This window comes from Pipra filicauda, unplaced genomic scaffold (genome assembly GCF_003945595.2).
Source record: "Pipra filicauda isolate LSUMZ 115617 unplaced genomic scaffold, ASM394559v2 scaffold8_size5757611_pilon, whole genome shotgun sequence".
Classification (NCBI taxonomy): domain Eukaryota; kingdom Metazoa; phylum Chordata; class Aves; order Passeriformes; family Pipridae; genus Pipra; species Pipra filicauda.
Genome location: NW_024105087.1, coordinates 2,923,557 through 2,937,563, shown reverse-complemented (window position 1 = coordinate 2,937,563; position 14,007 = coordinate 2,923,557). Strand labels below are relative to the sequence as shown.

Here is a 14,007-nt window from a genome sequence, read left to right as displayed (position 1 = left end):
TTCTAGAGCAAGAAGCTATCACAAGTCTTGAGCCATGTTATGAGACACAAGCTGCGCTGGCAGGTCCAATGTCTCCAGGATGAAGGACCACCGCCTCCATAAGATTCTTGCTTTAGAAAAAACAGTGAACTGCCCACTGCTGCCGCATGAGAGGACCCGAAAAAGATACAAGGACTCCTGAAACAACATCTCAGCTTGGACATAGGGAGCACTATAACTGGGTCTACCTGGCCTCAAAAGCGGGAGGCATGGAGACCACAACCAAATCTATAACGCAGCTGGTCTCCTTTAGAACACACGCAGATCACCCTCGAGGAAAAAGGCAACAAACGCAGAAGAACCGTAGATTGCAGAATACCCAATCTAAGGAGTCTTTCTGCTGTGCCTTTTGCAATCGGATTTGTCTGTCACGTATTGGCCTCATAAGCCACCAGCGTGCCTGCAGCAAATGTGGATAGAGCCTTCCCAAATCTTCGTTCGCGAAGCCGAGCCATGAAAATCTGCATCTGCCTCCTTCCAAACAGCAGCAGCCCCTTGAATATTTGGCAGACTGTGCCACCTGCGGTCCTAATTTAGCTCCGCATTCGAGGTCCTGGGTTTTCCCAAGTGACCACTGCAGAGTTAAGTGGCGATTTAGCAGCTTTTACACAGCGTAGGTGGTGGTGGCTGGGAGGGAGGGGGGCAGTCCAACAAATCCTTGAAGTTTAACACGTATTTTGCATTATTCGTCCCACAAATCCTTGAAGTTTAACACGTGTTTTTGCACTGCTCGTACGCCCGCTGGATTCTCCACGTCACAACCCGCTCTCGGGCGCTGTGAGGGGCCTCCCCTCCAGGGGAACGCTCACCCTGGGCTGCCCTCAGGGGAGGCGTTGGAGGCAGGGGCTTTGCTCAGCTGTGCGGTTAGACCGGTTGCCTTTGCCTTTCCCACTACTCCCACCACTCCCACACGCTCCCTTGACAGGCACTTCCCAATCTCCAGCCGCGGATACAGCTCCCGCGCGGAACAGACCATTGCGCCGGGGCAGGGCGGGGGGGTGCGGGGGTGGAAGAGACCAACCCTCCCGCGGGGGGGGTGGCATGGCCGCGCCGATCCCCCTCCGCCGTGCCCTGGTGGGCGGGGCAGCGGTGATGGGCAGGGCCGAGGACCAATGGGCGCGGCCGGCGGGTTGGGGCGGGGCAGCCGGAAACGGTGCCGGGCGGAAGCGCCGCGGGGGCGTGTGCGGGGCAGGGCAGGGCTGGGCTGGGCAGGGAGCGCCGGGGCGGGACGGGCTAAGCCGAGCCTAAACGGTGCCTGAGCCGCACCTAAACCCAGCCGAGGCGAGGCGGCAGCGGCGGCGGCGGCGGCTGATGTGAGGCGGTGGCCTCGCCGGTGATGCGCGCCCCGCGGGCGCTGCCGGCCCGCTGAGGTGGGTGCGAGGAGCGCCCCGGCGGTGCCGCGGCCATGCCGTGCACCTGCGGGAACTGGCGGCGCTGGATCCGGCCGCTCGTGGTGCTGCTCTACATCGTGGGGCTGCTGGTGGTGGTGCCGCTCTGCGTGTGGGAGCTGCAGAAGCTGGAGGTGAGGGGCGCGGCCCGGCCCGGTGCGCTCCGCTGGGGCCGCGGGAGAGACCCGGGGGGGACCCGGCGGGGAAAGGTGTTACCTCGTCAGTGCCCATAACTGAAGGGAGGGTGCAGGAGGGTGGAGTCAGCCTCTTCCCAGTGGTGCCAAGCGATAGGACAAGGGGCAACAGGCAGAAACTGATGTACAGGAAGTTCCACCTGAATATGAGGAAGAACTTCTTTACTGTGCCGATGAGCAAACACTGGAACAGATTGTCCAGAGAGGGTGTGGAGTCTCCCTCACTGGAGATATTCAAAACCCTCTGGACGCAATCCTGTGGCATGTGCTCTAGGATGACCCTGCTTGAGCCGTGAGGTTGGGTCAGGTGACCCACTGTGGTCCTTTCCAACGTGACCCGCTCTGTGACTCTGTGAAAGGAAAGGCTGAAGAAGTGCCACGATGCTGCTGGGCACTTTTGTCCTGCTGCTCAAGCCCCATCAAAGCCCAGTGGGACAGAGCAGGATTTCTTTCCTCTTGGAGTCCTGTAGTAGTTGATAGTTGAACAGTTTGAACAGGATGCTGATGCTGAAGAAATCAGCCAAGTGTCACAGAATCACAGAATGGGTCAGGTTGGAAGGGACCACGGTGGGTCACCTGGTCCAACGTCCCTGCTCAAGCAGGGTCATCCCAGAGCACATGGCACAGGATTGTGTCTAAATGGTTCTTGAATATCTCCAGTGATGGAAACTCCACAACCTCTATGGACAATCTGTTCCACTCCACAGTAAAGAAGTTCTTCCTCATGTACAGGTGGAACTTCCTGTGCATCAGTTTCTGCCCCTTGCCTTGTGTCCTAGTGGTTGGCACCACCAAGGAGAGACTGGCTCTCTCCATAAGTTCATCCCAGAACTTATGTATTGAAACTTAGCAGTAATAGTGGCATTCATAAAGGTGATTCTGATCAGGGAGAATTGAGTAGAGCGTCTCTACTGATAGAGAAAAATTCCTCTTTCGTCACGCAACAGTGATGTATGAATTGCACGCTCATGTGATGCAACTGCTTCTCTAACAGGAAATAAAATTTTAACTTTAAAATATATGTATTGTTCAATGTGAGACAGGCCTGTGGCACTGGAGGTAAGCTTTTTGTGCGGTATAATTTATGACAGTAAGATCTGTCTTGAGCATGTTTAAAATTTTTGCTTTTGAAATCCCGTTCTGATGCATAATGGATGTTTATATTAAAGTTCATACCATTAAGTCTGATACTTGTAGAGAAGAAAACTGGAAAGCAACACAAAACATGTGATGTTGATGTAGGAGATCAGAGAAGAAATTCTCAGCAAAAAAATCAGAGAATAGTCTACTATGTTTCTCAGGTTTTGGTACTTAGGGGTATTAATGTAGTTATTTTTCAGAGAGTTTTGGTTTAAAATTTCAGCCCTGTGTTATAGCTGACATTATGTTTTTATGTATTTTGAGTTTGTTATGTGAAACTAACTGATTACTTTTTGGAACTTGATTTTAAAGCTAAAAGCTCTTTAAATTCACAAGCTTTCAGAAACTTTATAATGCAGCACTGAACTGAGGCAAGTTCCAGAATTAAAGCAAAGAATCTGTTGTGGGTTTCAGTAAATTCAGTAGTGTGCGTTACTCTGTTTTTGTAGAATGTTTTGTGTACTTGAAAATACTTTAAAGTATTAAGACTGAAACTTTGATCTTGCATTTTTCTTCTTCTTTACAAGGTTGGAATTCATACCAAGGCATGGTTTATCGCTGGGATATTTCTGCTGATGACTATACCAATATCTCTCTGGGGCATACTACAACACTTAGTCCATTATACTCAACCTGAATTACAGAAACCAATAATAAGGTAACATTTCACATTTTACCTGTGCTACAAATGTTGAATTTAATTCAGACTAAAAATACTTCTAGTAATATTAAATGTTCTTTTGTTATTGTAACAGGATTCTATGGATGGTGCCGATTTACAGTTTAGACAGTGTAAGTGTCCTCTTACTGTTAACAGCTCAATAAAATTCTGTTTGCTGTGGGAGTGAGGGAAAACAGTGTGACAGCAGAAACTATACTGCAGGGAGAGTGGTAGTCCTAGAAGCTTCTGGGCATTCCTGTTTATGGAGTACATCAGAAACATAGTTCTAGGGATAATATATTCTTCCTGTGGAGCTTCAGGGATTGCTTTTGCTAACCCTTCTTAACCCTGTCCTGGAGTATCCTTTATGACAGATGTTGAAAGGGGTATGACAAGAGCCTGCTTTTGATCCTTCCATCTTAACAGCAGAACTGGAAACTTGACTAATCCAAGTACTGACTCAAATTCAATGCCTTACCTTTCTTTCCCAAGTTAGGCTTACAACTAAAATTATTTCCTGAGTTGTGTTTAGTGCTAAAATTATTCCTCTTTGCTTCGGGGGGCAAAGGATGAGGTCCTTTAAACAGTGCAAAAGCAGTGTGACACCCAGAAATTGAAAGCTCTGACAGCTGATCCATAACCACAGTTTTGCTAAAAAATATCCCTCTTCTGTCAGAAATTAGGGTTGGCTACCACTTCAAGGCTAATCTGTTCTTTCTTCTGTATTTTGTGAACATGTCAGAGCAAACATTTACAACATCAGATACCGAAGGAAATCAACTTTATGGACTAAAACTTCTCAAACCCACCTTGACAATGAATATGTGAATTTCAGGAAACAGTTTTATCTTGTCTCCACCTAACAGGATGAGGTTATGTGTAGTTACTCACATAGTTGGTTACTTCTGAGTGAAAGACTGAATTGTCTTATCAAAGATACAAAGCATCTCTTGTGCCGTGCTTTGAGCCGCTTCCAGTTCAAGGGGCAGAGGTGCAGTTTGGAGTTCTTGTGTGTATGTTTACAGAATGTTACTTTCTAGCTGTAGCATTGGTTTCTTAGTAGCCAATGCTTCAAGCCCTGTCTAATTAGTGCCTGCTGTCTCATGAGGTATTGCTTGCTGAACTACCCAGCCAGTGTTGTCGTTGGAATCGCTCTTGTCTTTCTTGCACGTAACCTTTTGTGTACCTCTCTTCTTGCAGTGGATAGCTTTGAAATACCCCAACATTGCAATATATGTGGATACATGTCGAGAATGCTATGAAGCTTATGTCATCTATAATTTTATGGTTTTTCTTTCAAATTATCTAACCAACCGGTACCCAAACCTCGTATTAATAATAGAAGCGAAAGATCAGCAGAGACATCTGCCCCCTCTGTGCTGCTGTCCGTCCTGGGCTATGGGAGAGTGAGTATATTGATGGCATCTTATAGCTTTAGGCTGGGTAGTCAGATACAAATATTTTGTTTTAATATTTAGCAGAATAACTGCTGTTGCTTGACAAGAGTCAGTTTATGGTTTGTACGCATTTTGTTTATCAGCCACGAACCTCTACTGAAAGTGGTTGTGAACGCATTTGTCATCTGTAAATTGTTACATCCTGTGAATTGCACCTGGTTACTAACATTCACTGGCTCAAGTGATGCTGAAGGAAACGTTCTCATTTTTGGAAAATATTGGGAAAAGGTCTCTTTGACCTTTGAATTTACTTCTTTTGCTATCATATTTGCCAAAAACCTCACGTGGAACTGGGGGTAGGCCAGATAGCCTGTTGCTTGTACTTCCGCAGGTGAGGGAAGAAAGGCTTTATGCATCTAAACTATTTCTGCATGCTTAAACTGGTAAAATCTCTCAAGAGATTTTGATAAAATGCTGAAGACAAACTATGAATCTAAGTCATTCTTGAGCATCTTCAAATAGGGCAAAAGTTGCATTATCTTTGTGTAGCCCCGACAGAAACTTTTCATGGCTAAAATAAGTGAATCATTGAGTATTTCCTGTTATGTGCCTGTAAAAGTTCAGGTCTTTTGTGTATTTTGTGTATACACACTGTGTAGCATCTGAAGTCCTGGAAGCAGAACTTGAGATTACCGTAAAATAAAAATTTACTTTAGTGAATCTACTGAGAACAGGAAACTTCCATAAGTGGATTGTATTTAAATCCTTGTACAATGAATTTTGTGTTTTTCTTGCAGAGTTTTATTATTTAGATGTAAACTGGGTGTTTTGCAGTACACTGTTGTCAGACCATTTACTACTATTATTGCTTTGTAAGTATGCTCATGAATAATTAATATTGATCTTCAGGATGTAATTTTGAGTTACACTGGAAAGAATTTTCATGCCCTTTTTATTGGATCAAGGCAGTTTGAAAGCAGACTCGTGTTACATACTAAATGGGTCCTGACAATTTGAATCAACCTATGATTTCTTTATGGCTTCTCTATAGCAAATTACTATTTACAGAATTGAAATAATAAATACTTAATGCCTGCTGCTGAAATCTATGGGAGAGTATGTGAAGTACTTTTAGGGTGGGAAAGACAGTTTTATGATCTTTTAATTTTTAGATGATTTTTCCTTCCTCCCTTCTCTCATTGCCTTCAACAACTGGGTGTTTTTAAAGACAAGTTTCACGTGAATTTTAAAATTTTATTAAAGTTGGCATGTGACAAGGTTGAGCCTTCATACATATCATGTAAACTGTGGTTGTAAAGGAATAGCAGGCAGCTCTGCATGCTGATGCAGACAGCTTAATTTCATGAACTTTGTGTTGCTGCTAGTTCTGTGGGACTGTGGAAAAAGTTGCTACTCACAATGAATATCCATATAAATATTTATATTATATATAATATATATATGCTGTTGGAAGCTAATGCTTGTGCAGGCCCCCAGTGCCCATATTTGAGTACCAAAAGAGGTCATGGATTCTAAGGGTTGTAATGAATATGTAGCACTCCAAGAACATGATCTGTTACCACCTAGTGATTAACTCAAAAAATTCTTTCAGGATTTGTGAACTAGTGGGAGTGTATGATGAAGGAAACTTCAGCTTCAACAATGCCTGGACTTACTTGGTTATACTTAACAACATGTCACAGCTAGTGAGTATCAAGAATACATCTTTCTGCTCTTTTAAGTCATTGTATTAGTATTGTCTGAACTTTCTACGTGAACTATTGACAGTGATTGTGTTAATGTCTGGTAATTCTTATGGGTAGAATATTTTCCACTGTAAGTCAAAGTTACTATCTGTTAAGTACTATATATGAAAAACACTAGAAAAACAGATAATCTAAAAATTTTTATTATTTTTACTACAAAGCTCCATAAAGCAATGAAGTGTCCCACCTCTCTACCCCAAGTCATTTGATGGGTGAGGTGGTTATGGCCCGGGTATTAGAGCTGCAGAAGAGATGACTTCCCTTGCCCCTGCAGCTTCCTCTCAGCACACATACAAAGAATCAACAGTGACCATGTTAAAAATTCTGTGTTACAAAGCTGATGATAATGACATTAGCAGGAAAAAATGGAAATGGTGTGTGCAGTGCACAGATTCTGGCCTGCCTAACACCTTTTCTTGTTGGGTCAGCTGCCAGGTGATGTCAGGGTAAGATGTCAGCCCCCAAAATGGAAAGTTTCATTTTGGAGGTCACGGATTGCTTTTACATCTCTTGACAACAGCAGCAGGAATCAGAACAGCACAACAACTGGGATCACTTGGAAACTGTCTCCTCCCTCCACTGCCACCCCTGTGTTTGATGGGGACTGGTATGGAAGGAGGTGGGACAACAATCCCAGCAGCAGCATGTACCTCTGTGTGTCTTGGTTGATATGATTCCTTACAGAAACTTATTATTAAGAGAGTAGGAGAATGTGTGTAAAAAGGGGAGTTCAATTCCTTAGGTTTGGCTATACAATAGTTCAGATTTGCAGTGAAGGTTGCATTCATTGCCCAGTCTCATAAAGAGGTAACATTTGAGGTGTTAACAGAAATCTGAAAGAACATATGCTTTTTATGCCATTTTCCCTAGAGATGAGCTTGGCACTGAAAAGATTTCATGGCACCTTCTTATGCTTTGTAGAGTGTGTAGATAGATGACCTCAGTCTCTGCCAATACCATGCATTTCAGAAATACAATGTCAGGCAAACAAAAGAGTGCTTTAAAACAGTAAGGAAAAAAATTACATAAATCCAAAGCCTCTTTTTTAAAAATAGATAGCTTTTAAAGTTTGTATCATACTGTGATACATATTTTAACTGAAGACAACAACCCCTCACAAAATAAACAAGGATTTGAAAGCTTTCCTTCATTTTCTTTTCCTTGTCAGTTTGCTATGTATTGTCTGGTGCTGTTTTATAAAGTACTACGTGAGGAACTGAACCCTATCCAACCTGTTGGAAAGTTCCTTTGTGTGAAGATGGTAGTGTTTGTTTCTTTCTGGTAAGTGAATTATTTACTCATTACTTCTTGCTCTTAAGGTGAATCATAAAAGAGCTAAAAAGGCTGGATTTGTTACTGGAGTTAGAGGCCTTAAAAAAATTACCCATAATCTTAGTGAAGTGCAGTGAAGGGAAAAGGGTACCAGTTATGTTGGACAGAGCAGTCTTGTTCACTTAAGATTATTTTTTAGACTTGCTGTTTTGTAAGGTGATTCTCAAGAACATAACTTATTTTAGAATCTCCACTTGCAGTTATTTCAAAACTAAATTTTTTCTTTTTTTTTATTTTTAAAGTAAAAAAATTACTTTTTCAAAATAAGTTACTGAAAGTTAACTACAAATTGCTGTCTAAGCATTGCTCACACTTATCTGCTGCTGAGTGAGTGTATTTGACTACCTGACCTTTACTCTGTGGGCTGCAGCAATACTATGAAAGAGAAGCAACTTGTTCTAATGACTGACTGGAACAACCAAGTCTCCTTTGGTTGTTTTCTCTGTTGATTCTGCTGGTCTTCAGGGTCATGGATGAATGACATCTCTTTTTAAGTCTGTTTCTTCCTCTTAAAATCTAAATATATAAACAGTAGGTTTTTTGTAAGATTCTTCCTATGTACACATATGAACAGGCCTTGTTTACTAGATCTGCTTGCACATTTTTTTGGCACTACTGTTACAATAATAATAATAATAAATAATCTTTATAGGCAGGCTGTGCTCATTGCACTGTTGGTGAAAGTTGGTGTTATTTCTGAGAAACACACCTGGGAATGGCAAAGTGTGGAAGCTGTGGCTACAGGCCTACAGGTAAGAGCAGTTACTTTTGGGGAGGAATGGTTATATGTAAGATAACATAGCTGATCTCAAGCAATTATTATCATACTCACTGTAATTAACACAGGCTAGATTAGTCCTGGTTTTATTTTGAGTTGGGCTAAGTTTCAGCCAGTCACCTGAGTGAGTTTTAGCAAACTCTAACGCGTCCAACTTTATGTTACCCAGATTTCAAGAAGTTAGGAGAAGAAGGAGAGAGAGAGGAAAAGGAGAGAGAGAGAGAGAGAGAGAAAGATAAAGAGTTACCACTTTGGATCCAGTGAGGTCCCAAGGTAGTGGGTCATATCAGGTCACACCCGTGTCAATGACCTTTTTATCTGCTCTGGTCTGTGTGCCAATGGCGTGGTAGCCACTTCAGGGCTGGACCAGAGGCCCTACCCCACTTATGCAGAACTTGTCCTGTTTTCCCCTACCCCCCCCCCCCAAACTTTAGTTGTTTTGAGCCAGTAATAATTTCTCCAGTCTCCTACAGCCCCTCAGGGCACTGGTTCCTGTATGAATGTATTACATATGGCTCTCCGAAGCCTGCCATGAATATCCTGCTTCTGGTGGAAAAGTATCCCAGGGCAATTGCAGTCTTTCAATTGCAGAAGAAACCCAGAACTATTTTTCTCCAGTTATGAGTGATTAAATCAGTGTCTCTCTTGCTGCAGGATTTCATCATTTGTGTGGAGATGTTTCTGGCTGCTATTGCCCATCACTACAGTTTTTCCTACAAACCTTATGTTCAAGAAGCTGAAGAAGGGTCATGCTTCGACTCCTTTCTTGCCATGTGGGATATTTCTGATCTAAGGGCAGATATATCAGAACAGGTTCGAAATGTTGGTAAGTGACAGATGAGACTTGTACAATCTGTTAACAATCTATTAATCTGTTGTATATATTTCCAGCTTCATCTCTGTACTATCTTGAGAACACTCTATTACCAAATTAGTAGCATCTGCATCTTTAGAGACTTTCATGGCTTATTTGGCACTTTGCTCTTTTCAGTACTCCTGACTGATTTAAAGTCTAGTTTTTAATTTTTCTTTTAAAAGTTTCAGATGTGTTAGGTAAAGAGAGGTGCTTTCTGCTTTTCTTTTGGATGGAAAGACATACTTTTATTTATTAAAACTAACAGTGCCCATGTAAAACCGACACAAAACAAAGACTTATCTTCTAATTTAACATGCCTGTTTTAGAGTTGGTGTGTTCAAAGACCAGTATAGTGCTGGAAGGATTAAAAAATATTTTCATTTGGCTTGATTAATTCTAGGAAGGACTGTTTTGGGCCAGCCGAGGAAAATGTTTTTTCCTGAGGATCATGAACAAAATGAGCATACAAGTTTACTGTCTTCATCTACTCAAGACCCAATTTCTGATGCTTCTTCAATGCCATCTTCACCCATGGGTCACTACCAGGGGTTTGGACACACTGTGACACCTCTCACAACACCGACGACAGCCCCTGCAGTCGATGGTATTTATAACCCTTCTGCCATTCAGGATGCTGAGGAATCACCTGAACTAGAGCACGATTCATCAGAGAGAGCTTTGGATAAAAGTTAAGCTCAGCTTTTCTTTGCAAACTTGCCACACGTGTCCTATTAACATGTACTATTAGCGATGAAGGTTGAAAGGCTTGGAAAAGCCGCTGCGCGGACGGGAGGAGGATATGGCTGGAACTGCCACCTGAATTGGGAACCTATAATGGATGTGAGGATCTGTGAGCACCCCATGGATATCAAACACGCACACTGTAAAGGTTTCTGCAGAAATGTAAGAGTCAACTCCTTCAACTGCTAAACACTTCCACATCATATCAGAATTACAGTGACTTCCATTAATTCAAAAGAAACATCTGAAAAAAATACTCTGCTCTTCTAAAGATGAAATGCAAGTACTACTAGCAATGGGAAAACTACATTTCAAGAATGTAATTTAAGGAGGGCAGTAACAAAAACGGTTTGTATTAACTTTGTCCTCTTAATGATGGCTAACTTCCATACCCCAATGCTGAATGGAGTGTGAATGAAGTGGTAACTTCTGTACAGATGTCATCTTCTTCCCTTTCCTGCGTAGCTCTTTCATGAAGATAGTAACTACAGAGCATCAGTAAAGAATCTGTACAAAGAAAGCATTCCCTACAGGCCTTGCTATCAAATTCCATGCCCAGATCATATGGTTGGTGTATCTGTTGTCCTTGTAGTTCATAGTTTGTAAGTCTTACATTCAGAAGAGACAGCCAGGATGGTAAGTTTTGGATTAATACCTTGACTCCTTTTTTTCCTACCCTTCTAAAATAAGAATACTGGTTCCTACCTTAAAATACATGGAGGGGGAATAAAGGATGTCAAAAAACAGAAGTAGAAAACAAAATCGATTTCTTTATTTTGGGCTGCAGTAAATTCTTTAACACTTAAGGTTTTTTTAAGCTGTTAAAGCAGGATTTCTTGGCAATGTGTCTGTAGTAATTTGTATTCTTAAATTTGTGTCTGTGTGTGATTGTGTTATGCTTCTAGTATATAATACATTTGCCTGGATTCAAATGCAATAGCCGTTTTTTCCCACCACCACCACAGAGAAGACCTTTGCTAAGGTAAAACTATGTAGCTAATCTAATACTGGAGTTACTAGCATTAGATTTCAGACCAAGGAGCAGTACACTTGTATCAAAACGTTATTTTGCAAAAACTGACAGTGTCAGACAGTTATCATTTTTGTCCCATTCATCAGATTTTTACTACTATTGCATGTTTGCAATCTGACCAAACAAACCCCAAACCAGTAGAGCACTGACCTTTCAAATGACAAGATCTTAAGTTTCTTTTTCAGCATTGTTAGCATTTACAGGATAAATGTTTAACTTCTGGCTGTCAGTAAGTTCATCTTAAGTGCTTTTTTTGCAGTACTAGTGTGATGTAAATATGGCGCCTTACTCACTAGGCTGCATATTTTATAGTTATGTACTTGCTGTATCTGAAGTTAGTGAGAAACTGAAAATCATACTTTTCAATTTGCCAAGTCATTGCCTTTGTTGTAAATAAGCAATTAAAGATTTTATTTAAACTGTTCACCTTGTATCAATTTGATTTGCTGCTACAGTAACTTAAGGGCGTGAATGACACATGGCTACAACTGTCCTCCTCATGGAAGAAGGGGATCTTAAATATAACTCCTATAGGACTTTGTGCTTTCACTATTATATGGCTCATACTGAAAAGGGAGTTTTTGTTTGGGCTTGTGAAGAATGAGAATCTACTTATTTATGCTTGATTCTAGGTATCATCTTATCCATGTAACAGCTATCTTCTACAACAAAACAACTTGTAGAAGTTCACAATTTCTTGGGACTTCAGTGCCCACTGTAGCCCCCACTAGAAATAATCTCATTTCCTGCATGCACACAGGTAAAAAAAGGGGCAGTGGCAGAAGTAATATCTGAAGGATCAGAGCTGCTGGAAGCTGAGTAGCTACTGTGTTCTGGCTTTTCATAACCTCACACTGAAGGAATTTGTTTTTTAATACAGCTGTTTGGTGTAAAACTTAAATAAGGTACAGAGGGGACTTTGATAGGAGAGCAGCTATTTAAGTGTCTTCTTTCAGAGTGTTTCTGGAAAGCTACTAAGTTTTTTTGTTATTACTCATTCCATTGGCACAATATTCCTGCTTGCTTTTTTTTTTTCTGGGAGAAAAGTTATTTTTTCATTGCAGTAGCTTATATGAGCATACCTTTTCATAAAAATTGCTACTGAATTTCCAAAACAAATGGAAATCTTACAGTGACACCTACCTCGGCTTTTGAAAACTACTACCACAATATTCCACAGCATGACCTATCAGGATTATACAAAAAGTTAATTTGCAAACAGTTCATCTTCCTTTTAACCATATTTATTCCTCTGTCTCATGCCCAATCTTCTCCTAAGTTTTTTAATCAGAAGTTTTAAGTATTGCTCTTGCCTTACTCAAGGAGACTAGAATATGTCTTTGATTTTTCTCTTAAGTCATTTTGCTGTCATATTAATTGCTAAGAATCTTAATAAATACACCTACCCACTCTTAATTGGTTTTGCTTTTATTAGAGGTCTTCCTGCACCAGAAACCTAAACACTTCTTTATAAAACTGCACTCTGGTGAAGTTACCATGCACCTACTAGGTTTAGTTGTGTCAGGCAGTAACTTTCAATTTTATGGATCACGGTTTTGGGGTTTTTAAGAAACACTGTCTTCCGTGTAGTGTGAAAAGCCTCTGTCCTGCTCTAATTCACTTATGTTATACATTGTACCCCTTGGACGATGGATGGTATCCACTTACTTTATCTTCACAAAACCTGACACTGTCATTACCACTGTTTAGGAAAAACAAATAAAGTGGAGAGCTTTCCTCCACCCTTCTAAAAGGAGCTTTATTACAGCAATTTGTCAGGTGCAGGTTCAGCTGCAGGCTGGGACAACCACAGCTCCAACAGTCCCTCAGCTTAAACTGAGAGGGCCCATCTGAAACATTAGACCCAACGAAGAGTACAAAATTACTTAAGCAGGCCCTGAGATTCTAGAACAATCATTTGTGGATGGCTCTTTATACAGTCTGCTGTTAAGGAAAGTTCACAGAAGTGCCTCTTCCCCACTGAATAGACAACACAGTATAAAGCAGCTTTGCTACAGAAATATCTTGCTAACAGTCTTCCTCCTCTCTCTACAGAGGTAGAATAAGTGCTGAGGTCAAAGTTTTTATTAGTCTTCCATTTGGATATAAATATAATAGAAGGAACTTGTTACCTGCATTATACTAAGATGCCATGCTGTAAGAGAGATTCAGGAGTACCCTGGTGACTGATGTGTTTTATACAACTTTCAAACAGACGAGAGTTCAGGCCCATTGTATTACCGGAAATAATTCGGGGGGGGGGATTCTAACAAGTTTCCTAGCTTTGTCTTCCACTATACAACCTGAGTTATCCAACAGCACTCCTGTACAGCCTTTTAGGATTGTCTGTGTGCAACACAGACCTGTGATACTGCAACTGGAATGCTGTACAGTCCCACTAACATCTCAATACTCTGAAGGAGGAGGCTTTGGCAATGGAGAAGTGCAACTACAGTTTGAGAAACAAGGACTCTGTTCCACACAGCCACAGCTGTTTACTTCTGGTACAGGCATCTAGATGCTTTTTTTCTTACTACAGTTAACAGAGTAGCAGAAGTCTATCCCTACTGTAATCAGTATACTAACTAGCAATCAAGTTTCTGCTGCAGTGAAGACAATACCTCCCCAGCTGGTTGGTAAGACCCTTATAGTGCAAATTTTAGTCCACCAGTGGAACCTAAG

The 14,007-nt window shown here is 41.6% G+C and overlaps 1 protein-coding gene across 1 annotated transcript; it reads left to right on the top strand.

Annotated features, from left to right (window-relative positions):
* Nucleotides 1-1,444: 1,444 nt before the first annotated feature.
* On the top strand, nucleotides 1,445-11,751 carry TMEM184C (transmembrane protein 184C). The gene is made up of 10 exons (XM_027732841.2): nucleotides 1,445-1,561; nucleotides 3,289-3,419; nucleotides 3,517-3,553; nucleotides 4,623-4,828; nucleotides 5,617-5,691; nucleotides 6,432-6,525; nucleotides 7,754-7,866; nucleotides 8,570-8,669; nucleotides 9,350-9,521; nucleotides 9,952-11,751. Exons 1-10 carry the CDS (start codon nucleotides 1,445-1,447, stop codon nucleotides 10,242-10,244), a joined length of 1,338 nt encoding a protein of 445 aa, XP_027588642.1. The 3' UTR covers nucleotides 10,245-11,751.
* Nucleotides 11,752-14,007: the final 2,256 nt, after the last annotated feature.

Coding starts and splice junctions, on each gene's coding strand:
- TMEM184C (XM_027732841.2), top strand. CDS start 1,445: ATGCCGTGCACCTGCGGGAACTGGCGGCGCTGGATCCGGCCGCTCGTG. Junction 3,554..4,622: donor CGATTTACAGTTTAGACAGT/GTAAGTGTCCTC, acceptor CTCTTCTTGCAG/TGGATAGCTTTGAAATACCC. Junction 4,829..5,616: donor CCGTCCTGGGCTATGGGAGA/GTGAGTATATTG, acceptor TTTTTCTTGCAG/AGTTTTATTATTTAGATGTA.